Source organism: Elaeis guineensis, chromosome 1, assembly GCF_000442705.2.
Source record: "Elaeis guineensis isolate ETL-2024a chromosome 1, EG11, whole genome shotgun sequence".
NCBI classification, from domain to species: Eukaryota; Viridiplantae; Streptophyta; class Magnoliopsida; order Arecales; family Arecaceae; genus Elaeis; species Elaeis guineensis.
The window spans coordinates 156,724,362-156,738,041 of record NC_025993.2 but is presented as its reverse complement, the minus strand read 5'-3'; the positions used below and the strand labels follow the sequence as shown (position 1 = coordinate 156,738,041).

Genomic DNA, 13,680 nt, shown 5'->3' with positions numbered 1-13,680 from the left:
GATTGTAGATTCTAACAACTAAAACTAATTCCAAAACTCAGAAGGGCATTCTATCGCCTTCATATTTCGCTGGCTCTTCCCCTGCTCAAATAAAAAAAGATAAAAGAAAAAAATATATATATAGTCCTTAATTTGTTTTATTTCCTCACTATACTAACTATTTTTTGAGCTTTTCAATGAGGGAGAATTTCAGAGGAACCAAGCCAACAATGCCAATTAAACAACTTTCTGACATAAAAGACTAAATTGGCAAATGACAATAGTAAATCATAAGAATTAATCCTGCATCTTTTATAAAAGGTGGATTCATCATCCAATCTCCTTGCAATTCAACAGTCTCAGTTACCTCCTCTGGTAGCTGAAGCTCGGTGGGTAAATAAAGAACGAAAACTCAGGCCTTCCTTTTGAACTTGGTTGCTTAAATTTCATGGTAGCATGAAACTATAAACACTCACGACCACTCTTGCTAGATACTACAAAATCAAATTTACAGTTCTTGCCTTAACGTAGACACCTCTTTTCCTTTAGAGTTCCTGCACTCATAGTAAAATACGGTGTACACAAGATAAGTAACAAACTTCGTCACAAGAAGAACCGGGCCAGCAACAATGAACGTCAAGACACCCCAATTACCACCCTTCTCGAACCCAAACACCACGAACGGTGCTTGTTCTACAACCGCCATAACAATTGTTAGAATAAATCCTCGAAGCATCCTCCCTTCAACCAGCTCTTGAGCCCGCTTGAGTGCATGCATCCCTTCACAGTCCTCTTCAACCACCGAAACCACTATGCTCAGCTTGCAAGCAATCTCAGAATGAGCAAACAAGACCGGACCCAAGCACGACAGCAAAGCAACCGAGCCTGAAACCATCAAAGCCTCCAGAAACATGCCCCTCGTTGCCCCTGCGAAGGCCTTAAGCAACAAGAGAAGGGAAGCCGAGGCAGTAGCAAAGAGCTCGATATACATCAAAGTGATCGCAGGCCTCCGCCATGTCTGCCGCATTCTTAAGAATAGTTGTTCCAGAGACAGGTGGTGGTTCCACCCGACGTAGGTGAAAGTTGATCCGTAGGCCATGAGTAACACTGAGAGCCTGGAGCCGATGAAGCTAACGGGTTCGACAGCCATTGCTTTGCCATCAGCTGAGGGTGAGGGACTAAGCTTGGAGAGTAGAAGGACGAAGTTGCATGAGATGAGCACGAGGAGAGTGGTTGAGACACTGGAGTTGCTTCTTTTTCTCTGGGCGCCCTTGAGAGGTTGATGGAGCCGGTGAATGCCTAGGGACTCCATGGCTACGGTCTCAGAGATCTTTGGCTCTTCTTGGCTGCGACATTTCCACATTGGGTAGATGAGGAGGTGGCTTGGACGGCAGAGAGTTATTATATTTTTTTCTTCTCGTATTCTTTGACCAAAGATTTGGTCTCTGCCGACTGTGTGATTATTTTGAAACTTTCTTAGTCAAGGCGTATGATTCCGGACGGCGTTTGGTGGTGGACTCAGATCGCACGCAGAGAGCCGGACAAAACGGATAAGCGTGCAGTGCGTTTGTTCGTGTTGCCCCACGGTTGGATTGGTCCATCAGCTCAGCGGTAGATTTTGTCCAACCAATAATTAGCACGGCAAGGATTTCAAAGAGTAGATAGGATACTACGCCAGTGACAAGCCAATCTTGACCATCATAACATACATACATATGTAAGTCTAATTGCACAACGACCAAATGACAGGACATCAAACGATGGACTGCCTGCTAATTTTTCTTTAAAGGAGTATGACAGTATAATTCATTAAAGAGTAGTGCCAATTGTCATAATAAGGTGGTTGGACATGCTTTTTGGCCTTCTAGTGAAATTAGCAAGAAAAGTAATACGCGGATTAGTAGATATGTAGCCACCTATTTGGATTTGTCAGTGTGAAGAGAAAAGTTTGGGTATATTCATCATATGGCATTGCATTGTTAAAGTGACGAGCAACTGAGATTTCATAATCTAGGTTAACCTCTCTCCATGTGAAACGTCCATCTTATTTGGATGCACACACAAGTGTAGCTAGTCCAAGACATTTGCGGCCTTGCATAATAATTACGTGTTGATCTGCTAAGTAAAGCAAATTATTGATATCTGCCAAAGGAGAAGATTGCATAGAGGCTTGAGAGATGTTCGGGATTTTGCCCTCTTTTTTAGAAGAAGTCAAAGCGTGGTGGTAGATGATGGAAAGCAAATGAACCGGAGGAAACCGTCTACGTTGACCACTAGCTCAAATTTGTTCAGTTTCATCTTTATCAAAAATACATGTCAAATTATTTATGCATTCGATGTCCATGGTTTATTTATAGTTTTTGAAACGTTGATAAAATCTTTTGTTAAAAAGAGGGAAGAAAAGTCTAGATATTTTATATTAATTGTTGAAAAAATTATAATATTGTTAACCCTATCAAAGCTTTTAAGCTCCAAAGAAGCTGATTAAAACAGTAACATACAATTCGCCATTTCTGCTCTCCTTGAATGAGCTAACTAATTCGCAGGCTCATTATTAAGCCTTCCTATGTCAGACGTTTTAGGACCCTCGAGTTGTTTCATAAGTAGCTTAACATGGACTGAAGAGTAAAGGCTCCAAATATTGTCTGCCAATGAAAAAGTAACATAGATTGAAGAGTAAAGGATCTTCTTGTTCTCTTTGAGGAATTCTTAGTGGGCACCCTTGTTTTTGACAGACTCAACTTCGCCTTTGTCTCTCTTATCCTCAAGAAAGAGGGTGTGCTCTCTCCTCGTAACCTTCCGCTTATCAGTCTTTCAAACATCATCTATTAAATTATCTCCAAGATGCTCACCAATCGTTTGTCCTCTTATTTTCACCTTCTCATTGAAAACATCCAATCAGCCTTCAAGAAGGGCCGGTCAAGTATGGAGAACTTTCAAAGTGCTCATGAAATAACTTCCCATTGTAAGAGATCAACTCTGAAAGGAATCTTGTGTAAGCTTGATTCTGAGAAGGCATTTGATAAGATTAATTGGGTATTCCTGCTCCACCTCTTTGAGGCCTATGGTTTTCCTCCAAGATGGTTGAACTGGGTCAAAACTTTGCTCTCATCTTCTCCCGTGGCTATTCTGGTAAATGATAAGCGAGTAAGTGGATCAAATGTAGACAAGATCTTCGACAGAAGGACCTTTTATCGCCAGCTTTGTTTTTACTTGTGCCGAATGTGCTAAGCAAACTCCTCAAGCAAACAGTATTTTTTAGAATTATCAAATGCATTGATTCGAACAAAGTCTTTCAAAACATCAAAGGCCTCCAATTCACTAATGATACTCTATTTTTTTGTACAGGAAAGTTTGATAGTGTGGTTACTGCAAAAGCTATTCTACTTGCTTTTGAAAATGCCTCCGAGCTAAAAAAACAACTTCCATAAAAGCTCTATTGTCTATCTCAATATGGAAGAAGAGGAAGCCAACTTCTTCGCTAACTTGATGAATTGTAAAAGAAGCAGACTCCGTATCACTTATTTGGGTCTACCATTGCATGATAGAAAACTCCCTAAAAATAATATTGGATGCCACTCATCGAAAGAATTAGTGCTAGATAGGCTTCTTAGAAGGAAAAATTCTTGTCTTGGGTGGTAGATTAATACTTATCAACTCTATTTTATCTGCTTTGCCATCTTATTACATGTCGGTATTTCAATTACTAAATAGGTCCTCAAAAGAATTGATCAGTTGAGAAGAGCCATTCTATAGAAGAGAAAAGAGAAGGTGGGAGGCTTTCACTACTTAGTCAATTGGTACAGTGTATGTAGAACCTTGGATCAAGGAGGTTTGGATATCAAAAAAACCTTAAGCAAATGAACATTGCCTTCCTTGCCAAATGAGCTTGGAAATATATTGCCGGTTCTACCAATCCATGGAGAAATCTAATTAAGGTTGTATACTATTATAAATGAAATCTTAGTATAAGATCTTCTAGAAATCTCTCAAGATTATCTCCGATGTGAAAAAATGTAATCAAGAATTTATTTGTATTCTAAAATTTGTCTCTCTTCTAAGCTTGAAGATGGATCTGACATCCGATTTTGGGAAGACTCATGGGTGGGACCTTTTACTCTTATGGACATCTTTGAAGATCTTTATACGATAGCTCTCCCGAAGAATTGTATAGTCAAGTCTCAGTGGTCTTTGAGAATCCTATCCTAAAAAATCATTCTCAGAGAGCCTTTTAACTTCAGCACAAACAGATCAATTGGATATGTTGCATGCCATTATTAATAACTTCAAACCTTCTAGAATGAGGGACACATCAACTTGAAAATTATCTCAGAATGGATTGAATACTGTTGAATCACTATATAATTTTCTTAAAAATGGTGGATTGATTTGCCCTTACTACCAAGTGATCTGAAAAGCCGCAACTCTATTAAAAGTTAAGATATTTCTATGGCTAAATATGAGGAATAAAATCCAAATCAGAACCAACCTTGCTAAAAAGTGATTGAGTACCAACCAAGAGTACGTTCTCTGTGATATATCTGAAGAAACTAATTTTCATCTCTTTATTAAATATTCTTTCACTCGATCACTTTCGTATGCTCTCAAGTTACAGCTCAAAATTAAAGGCTGATCAGATAATTTCAATGATTATTGATCTAATTGAAAAAAAAAAAATTTCAATACCACAACAAGAAAAATGAGGGATCAACTCATTGCAACTTTGTGCGAAGAAGTATGATTGGAAAGAAACGGTAAGATCTTTTGTAGGCAAAAAACACACTGTATATTCAATCCTCCAAAAAATACTCCAAAGGTTCAAAATATGGGAGAATCTCTGCACTTGAAAAAAAATTGTCTAGCATGAGGCTCTATGGACTAAATTGTAGAGAACTACTAGCCCATGACTTCCCTATAGTCCCATTCTTTGATAGAGTTAAAAATCATAAACAAAAACTGAGCAAATAAAAATGTTCAAGTGCAACTCCAATTTACCGCATTTTCTTTTCACATGCAGATGAATATATCCCCCTAATTTTAACTGTTGTTGTAATCTCAATGCTCTTGCTTGGAGGAGCATATCCTCCTTAAAATTTTGCACTATTCTTATATACCTTTTTCATTGTACATACCAACCTAAATAGAAGCCAGATGGCAATGGCAATTCAACCCACCTAAATAGAAGCCACATGGCAATGGCAATTCATTGCTTCGCTTTTCTATCAAAAACTTGTAAAAGCTTTTTTTTTTTTTTTTTTTTTTTTGAGGTTTAAGGGAGGTGAAAACCACCAGGCTCGTAACTTTGCAAGAAGCTAACAACAACTCTACGCATCCATGATACTCATTGAGCACAAACTTGAAATCTGAACCACTTGCTATATTCCGCACAAATATTAGCACATAGTTTTAAATAAATTTAAAGAAATGAAGAGTATAACCCAAACCAAAAACAAAGCAAAGGGGCACAGAAGCGCTCACAAATTTAATTTTCTGCTTAACATGATTCTCCACACACAGAAATTTCATGAGGTAATTTAATTTTCCGCTTAACATGATTATCCTCCGCACATAAATTTCCTTAATCACGAAGGAGAGGAGCACAGAAGCGCTCACAAATTTAATTTTTCTGGTTAACGTGATTCTCCACACAGATAAAGTTCATGAGATTAACCAAGCCTTCACACGTAAATGCATGGATGGTCATTGATACATAGAATTCACAGAATTGATCATGACCAGAATAAAACATCCTTCAAATTGCATTCCAGGACAAAGCCCAGTAACCGAATCCACAAACAACACACCCAACAAATGTTAATGGAAGACAATATGCCCTGCCTTATGAAAGGATAAAAGAGAATATGACAGAGCAAAAGAGAATATGAAAGGAGATAAAGATAGGAGAAAACTAACCCTGCTTTTCCAATTTTTTATTCTTCTATTTCTTAGGGTGGATTAACCATAAATTTAATAGCAGAGATAAGAAGCGTACCACCAAAGCAAATTCCACCTACTATGTTCGCACAAATTCCATGAACTTCTTTTTCCTCCTTTCGTTCATTCAGATTCTATACTGCTTTCTCACCTTCTTTTCTTGTTCCTGGAATTAGAGATAAAAATCCTTGCCGTCAAAGATTTTGCATAAGTACTTCAGGATTTGTATGCCAAATTTCTAAATCTAGTCCAACACTTCTGACTAAGTTTCCAATCTACATCAAATGCCACATCTTCATCTTCTATTGACAGGTGATGGTGCATAATACTTATTGATGCATCACGGCTACCGTAATTAGTAGCAGAATACTGTTCTGTGCATGGCCATAAGCCCGCAGAAGTTGTCCAATGGACACGGCATACCTAAGAAAAGAAAGAAATAAACTAGGATCAAGAACAGTTTGATTATCATAATATCAAATTTGAATTAGTGTTTGTAACTACACCAGAAGAAAAGAGTTTATGTTTGTGATGACAGAGTAATGGAGGAATAACCTTTGATACAGGGATTTCTCTGTTTTAGGGAAACAATCATGAGTGGTTCATGTTTCACTCAATTCCTATGGGTGTCAAAGTTATGATGCATATATGATTTAATTATCTAACAGCCACTGCATTTCCCTCCACATTTTGGCCATTTTTATATGCTTCCCGAAAATGTCTTTTACATCCTTAACCATAACATTAAAGGAGCATTTGACCCACCAACCAAATCTTACACTCCTCTGGCCGTTCTATATTTTCATACTCTGAAATCTCAAGAGATTTAAATTTCAAAACAGTTAGAGAGAATCCTAGAGCACAAAAAAAAAAATTAAAAAAAAAATATAACAATCAGTCAATCACACCTTAGCAGTTGCCAATCAACAAGAATAAGCTCTACCAATAATCACATTATACTGTTTCATTTTTTTGTGGTGGATCAAAGTCTGCCGGAATGGTTTTTTACAGCCAACATGTTTTCCTACTATTTTGCTATCATGCATTTAACACAAATTCTTGATCACCAAAACCAATACAACTACCTCAGGTGCAAGTGTTTTATAATACTTAACACTTCTGAAATCGAAACAACTCGATTATAGACATATATTTCTCTTCACTGGCATTATAAAAATGTTGTTATATGACCTATCTTACCGCAACTTAGGTTATTTCATCTCTTCCTCTAACATGAAGCTACACTAGGATATACGACGAATATTAGCAGTTGCCTCTAAATATTTCAATTTATTATTTTTAATTTCTTACTCTGCATTAACAAAAGGAATGCCAAATGAACCATACTGAAATGGCACCTTTTCTGAATCTGAAGCTATACCATTTTTCTTTCTTGCCAACTGCTTCCAATAACATCACTTATTCGACGACCAATATACAAATTTTAATCACAAGCAACTTTAGTTCAACACCATCCATTCATATGGACTGATAATTCTCCATTTCCACCTTGTATAAGACAAGAATTTCTTTTTCATTTCTTTCTGAAACTTGAACAAAGAAAGTACCTTGTCCTTCGGTAAAACCATAAAAGTACCTAATTTTTTTTATACTTCTGATACAAATCTGCTAGAATAAGGGGATTCATAGGGGATTCGTATCAACTTCTCTACTCTCAATAGTTGTTGCTCTCCATTGACTGTCGTTTCCAACGAAAGAGCATCAAAATACCAAAGCCGAAGAAGAAGACGAAGAAGAAGAAGAAGATAGCTAGACTGATGACAAGGAAACGTCTTTTGTACACAAAAACAAACCCTAACAACAAGAAACCGAGATAACTTACAGGAGATCAACATATCAAGCCCATCCCACAGGCCGCCGGATAACCCGATCCGGCACCACCGCGGCGACGACGACCCCCGTGCGGCAGATCGGGCATGCCGGCGACCTCACCAGCCATCGGTCGATGCACGGGGCGTGGAACGCATGCCCGCATCCGGGGAGGGCGCGGCACCTCTCCCCCTTCCGCAACTCCTCCAGGCACACGGCGCAGTCCGGCGGCCACGGCGGCGACGCCGAGCCACCGCCGGAGTACTCGAAGCACCGGATCTTCCTCAAGTCGGCTGGGGAGAGGCCGGAGGGCTCTGCGACGGCGGTGGTGGAATCGGCTGAGTGGTGGCTCCGGGACTGGAGGCGGCGACGGCGGCGAAGGGCGCGGCCGGCGACGCAGAGATGGAGGAGGACGACGGCGGCGACCCCGGCGAAGAGGAAGAAAAGGGCGAGAGCCACCGCCATAACGACGGCCTGGAGGACGAAGGAGAGAACGCGGGCGCCGCCCTTAGGCTTCGCCGGCGGCTGGTGGGGGTGCATCGCGACGGAGGGAGGAGAACTGATCGGACGGTCGCGATCGAATCGCGGCATGGTTTCGTGACAACGGCGAGGGGGAAGAATACAAGATGGAAGAATAACGAGAAGCCTCCGCCTCAAGGGTTCGGGATATTCTCGGCATGGAGGAATTTTAATGTTGACTGCTCCGGCGGAGCAACTTAATAAAAGACCTTGCTCGATCAGGGGCGTTGATTGTGGTGGGGAGAAAATTTAAATGGTTTTGATCGCATGGATGGTTCTTGAGAGGCGGTGTGGGAGAAGGAGCAGAACGAGAGAGGTGCTTATCGACTGAGTCAACGGGTTTCCTAGCACCGCGCCACCGGTTTTGTTTATTTCCTGTGGGCAATGGGAACGGTTTAACGCGCCCGTTGATTGATGAGTTACCGGCCTCCGGGTCTCTCTAACTAAAAGATAAACAAGATACGAGCAAATTTAGTACGCGAGAAAGTTGTCGGTCACGCAGATGAGGACACAAGAAAGCTGTTAACGAGATTACGTCTTTGAATTTGTTAATGGCTATGCGACAAGTGGGTGAAATATGGCTTGAGGGGAGTAAAAATCCAATCTGAATCAATCTGATCGGTAAAATTTGATCAAATTAAAATTTGATTTGATTTAATTTAAAATTTTATTTAATTTGATTTGATTAATTTTTAATATATAAAAAATTAATTTTAATTAATTTTAATTTATCAATAAATAAAATTATTTTTAAATTAAATTGGACCCATTTTAATAAAACGATATCGTCTTAATTAAGATATTGTTTATGTTGAAATATTAATTTATTATAAAATTATTTTAAATTTATGACATTGTTTATCAATTTAATTTTACGTTGATTAGCTTTAAATCTTAAATAATTTATTTACTGTATTATTTATTTTTATTATAATGTATTGAGAATCTTTATCTTAATCCTTGATGATAGTGTCCATTTAAAAATTTTATTTTATTAAATAATAATATCTTATATTAATTTAAATTATTTTTTTGATAAATTCTCTTGATGGTATTTCTATGCGAAAAAATAAATTTTTATAAATTATAAAATAATAATAATAATAATAATAATAAATCAGTGAACCAAATCAAACCATTTAAATTATGTTGATTTGGTTTGATTTCAATTTTTTATTGGTCCGATTTGATTTCTAAAAATGTCAAACCATTTAGGACTGATTCGCTTAGATTTGAGCATGAAATCGATCCATACCGAACCATGCTCACCCTTAAATATAACTGCAGTCATGGGAGTGTAGTGCATCTAGTAGCTACCGCTATCTTTGTCGGTTCTTTCATGGATAAATATGAATATTGGTCAATTTTTTTATTAATTAATTTATTTATATTTTTATATTTTTTAATAAATAAATTATTTTCATAAATAGTATTTATCTATGAAATTAGAAATAAATCTTACTCGTCTAAGAGATGACTAAATCATTTTTCCATCAACCAATAAAGTAAGTATTTAATTTTATTTCTAAAATATTTCATGGTGATTTTCAATTTTTTTATTATTTAATACCTAGTAACTCAATCACCTATTTTCTCCAAACTTTAAAAATTATAAAAAATATTATGAAAAATATGGATAAATTTTAGTAATTTATCTAAAAAATAATAATACAAAAAATATAGATAATAGATTTCAAAACCACTTTCATATACATAAAAAAATATAGATAAATTATTTTTTTTATTTAAATATTATTTGAAAAATATTTATTTTGAAAAATATAAATTTTTTGATAATTTTTTTACCTATAAAAAAATAGACCCTAAGTTGCACGCACAACATATTTTTGAGTAACTGGTATATTTTAGATACTTCCACATGCTCACGTTAGTTAATTCCTTGGCATTTGGCTTCTGTGTGGTACATATGACTAAAGACGTATAAACCATTATCAAGTTAGTTTGTAACTGTTGCGGCCAATCGCCTCGTCGTCCGATCGCCGGAAAGCGTGCACCTGCAAAAGGAAGTCCGCACTGATCGGAGGCGGCTCCGGCGGAGACCCTCCGACGGTCAAGTCAGAGAGGTGACTGGGCAACAGTGAAATGCAGACAGAGAGCTCTGAGAGGGAGAAAGAGAGAGGAGCGAGCCTGCGTATGTGGGAGAGACGGGCGGATCGACCCTTTGCACTGTTCCCTTCCCCGGTATATATAGTGGAGCACGGTATGGCGCCGTCATTAATGGCGCGGACAAGTGAGGAACTGTCAACTCACTGTAGGCTGTCAGAGCCGCCGTGAAAACATCATGTCGCCGTGTAGCCGTCTAATCACCAGGGTTGACCCGGCTCTCGGCGGGACAATACCCCTAGGTAACTGTGCCGCGTGTCCGTGTCAGAGCTGACAACGTCTGGCGGCCGTACGGCGGTTGGTGGAGTCGGCCGACCCAAGGTCGGCGGCCAACAGAGTGGCGTCGGGCTCCTCCGTCGGTCGGCGAGCTTCAAGTGGGTCGGCTACCGGACCTCTGGGTTCAGTCGGTCGGGAATAGACCGTGGAATGGCCGTGGTTAGCCGCTGATGGCGTCCGTTGGCCTGCCGCCCGACTTACGATCGGCCAGTCAGAGTCGTTCGTCGGGCCGTCGGTTAGTCGGTCGGGCCGCTAGCCGGTCGGGCCCTCCGATAGTCGGTCGGTCGGTCGGTCGGGGCCCCGAGGTCGGGCCCTCCGATAGTCGGTCGGTCGGTCGGTGGGTATCCCCCAACAGTTGCCCCCCTCCACTCCTAAGTCGGGTGAAGAGCTGGCCGGTGCCTTCATTCGGGTAGCAAGACCGGACGACTGGGAGTGGATTTGTCGCATGTGCAGATCCGACCGTACCGCCGGCTGATCCGTTGTCTGACACCTCACGAACCCCGAGAGATCCGAACGTCTAGTCGATGCCAGAAGTCGCGCCGGCGTCCGGTGCCGGACGCCGCGTCTTGTCGTCGCCAGCCGTCACGTCGGTGTCAGAAGATCGGGTGCCGGACGATACGGCGTCAGTCGATCGGATTATTCGGCGCCGATCGTGGGTGAGGCGTCCCATCGGGAACGCGGACCGGCGCGGGCGGCCGACTGCGGAGCCAACCCCCGCGCGCCGCGTGTCAAGGTGGTTGGCCGGTGCCCGCTCCGGCATTTAATGCGGGCGGTGCGGGCGTCCCGGGGCGAAGCGCGCCGAATCTTTAGCCAATCGGCGGGCGCCACGCGTCGCGCATCTGGAGGACTTTGGTCGGCGCGGGAGCATCTCGGCCGTCGGTCGGCCCTATATATATAGGACCTCCCGGACCCTGACCCACATTTGCCATTTGCTGGGGAAACTCTGTCCGGGCGATTTCTCGGTCGTCGCGGGCAGAGCTCTTCTCTACCTCCGGAGGGTCCATCGGGTTCGTGGTCCTCCTTCCCCTTCTTGCTTTCTTCTCTTCTTTCTCTTCTTTCGGTTCCTGCACAATGACCAGGAAACCGACTCAGGGAGCTCGGTCGGGGAACCCGACCGACGACACCCGATCGGCTCCGGAAGATGAGGCCTCCTCGCTTTCGGGGCCGAACGTCGATCAGCTTCGGGAGCACTATCGCATCCCGGAGCAGTTTCGGCTCTATGCTCCAGGGGCCGGCGGTCGGGTCAACAACCCTCCGCCCGGCGACCTGGCGCTGTATGTTGAGGACCTTCGTGCGGGTCTTCGACTTCCGATTCCGGAGTTCGTCCGGAATCTGCTTGATTACTACGGACTCTGTCCGGCGCAACTGGCGCCGAACTCTATCCGGCTAATCATTTCTTTCGCGCTGTTGTGTCAGCTCTTGCCGACCAACCCTGGCGTTTCCCTCTTCCGGGCCTTCTTTGTGCTCCGACCCCACCCTAAAGCCCGAGGGTGGTGGCTCTTCAATCCCCGGAAGGGTCTTGCTTTCATAACCGGTCTTCCATCGTCCATTCATGGATGGAAGAATCAGTTTTTCTTTGTTTCCTCTTCCTCCTCTTGGGGCTTTCCTTCTCGCTGGGGTGTACCCCGAACTGAGGCCAACGACAACAGTCGGGTCGACGTGGACGACCGGGAAGACTTCCACCGACTCAAAGATATGTCGGTCCCGAAGCAGAGGGAGCTTGTTACCGAGCAAGCTCTCTATGATGCTGGCCTGAGTCTGGTCCCCCGAATAGGTATCGTCCGATTCCCCAGCTTTTTCTTTTTATTCGGCTTTAGGGTAGTTCTGGTCCGGCCTCTGACATTGGTAGGTTTTGCAGGGACACCGCCGAGGATGAGGCCGACCGACGCCGAAATTCGTCATTTTGCCGCCGCGAGGAAGAGGCCAGCGTCGGGGGCTGGCCCTTCGCGTCCTTCCAAGAGACCAGCTCCAGTTCAGCCGACCGTAGAAGCGTCGGCGACCGAGGGGTCGAAGCCAATCATAGCCCTTGTGGCTCCGACCGTCCGAGTCGAGGAGAGGCCGACCGAGGAAGTGGCCGAAGGGGTGTCGGCGGTTTCGCCGCCGCGGGTGGAGCCGGATGTCGTTCGGGAAGCCGAACATCGTCCGGAGGCGTCCGCTGGCGCAACGGGGGGCGCCGGGTCGAACTCCAGCGTCCCATCGCTGCCAGCCCCGTCGGTCGGGGCAGCTGATCGGGGGAAAGCCCCGATGGAGCCCTCGGAGGAGGAGAGATCAATGCCCCCCAGCGCATACTACCCTGAGGGTGCGTCGGCCTTGGCCGACCACAACCTTGCGAGGAGGTTGTGCCAGGGGATCCTCCTCCCTACCGACGTTCAGTCGTTGCGGTCTCGGCAAGTGACCGAAATATTGTCGCGGTTCTACCCGTCGATGGTGGAGGTAAGCTTCGCGTCACCTTTTACCTTAGAAGAATTTTCGTTTGCCACATAATTCTGACAAGGCTTCTTCCTGTCGGCAGTTGATCTTCACCATGTCCGAGCTGGAGGCCGGATACCGAAGGTTCGGCGACGTTCGGGCAGCCTTCAAGGAAAGGTCGGCAGCGGCCGAGGCCGAGAGAGGGAGACTGGTCGACCAACTGCAGGAGTCGGTCGATCGGGAGGCCAAGTTGACGGACGAGGTCTCCCGGCTCATGGCCGAACTAAAGTCGGCCAAGAAGGAGGCCAAGCACAAAGGTCGGGTCGTGCGTCGTCTTCGGCGCGAACGGGACGGTGCCACCTCCGAACTCCAAGGGGAGCGCGAGCAACTTCGGGCCAGCCTGGGGAAGCTCGCGGAAACCGAAGAGGACTTGTCCATCGCCCAAATCGACGCCGAAATTGCCAGGGCCGAGGCGGAGTTGGCGAGGGAGGAGCTGGCCCATACTGAGGACGAAGTACGGTCGGCGAGGGAGTCGGCCGATCGTGCGGTTGAAGACTTCCGGGCCTCCGACCGGTACAAGGAGGAGATGCTCGAGTCGGGCTTCGCCTC

The 13,680-nt window shown here is 43.7% G+C and overlaps 1 protein-coding gene and 1 pseudogene across 2 annotated transcripts; both read right to left on the bottom strand.

Moving 5' to 3' along the window:
* Positions 1–270: 270 nt before the first annotated feature.
* On the bottom strand, positions 271–2,490 carry LOC105039398 (uncharacterized; annotated as a pseudogene).
* Positions 2,491–5,636: 3,146 nt separating this feature from the next.
* LOC105039225 (RING-H2 finger protein ATL56) lies at positions 5,637–8,460 on the bottom strand. 2 transcript variants are annotated; one of them, XM_010915305.4, is made up of 2 exons: positions 7,757–8,460; positions 5,637–6,079 (listed from the first exon to the last, which is right to left on the bottom strand). In XM_010915305.4, exon 1 carries the CDS (start codon positions 8,332–8,334, stop codon positions 7,771–7,773), a length of 564 nt encoding a protein of 187 aa, XP_010913607.1. In that variant the 5' UTR covers positions 8,335–8,460; the 3' UTR covers positions 5,637–6,079; positions 7,757–7,770. The 2 variants fall into 2 exon arrangements, with proteins under 2 accessions (XP_010913607.1, XP_010913606.1); XM_010915304.4 differs by having other exon boundaries at positions 5,637–6,336; positions 7,757–8,439.
* Between the last annotated feature and the right edge of the window lie 5,220 nt (positions 8,461–13,680).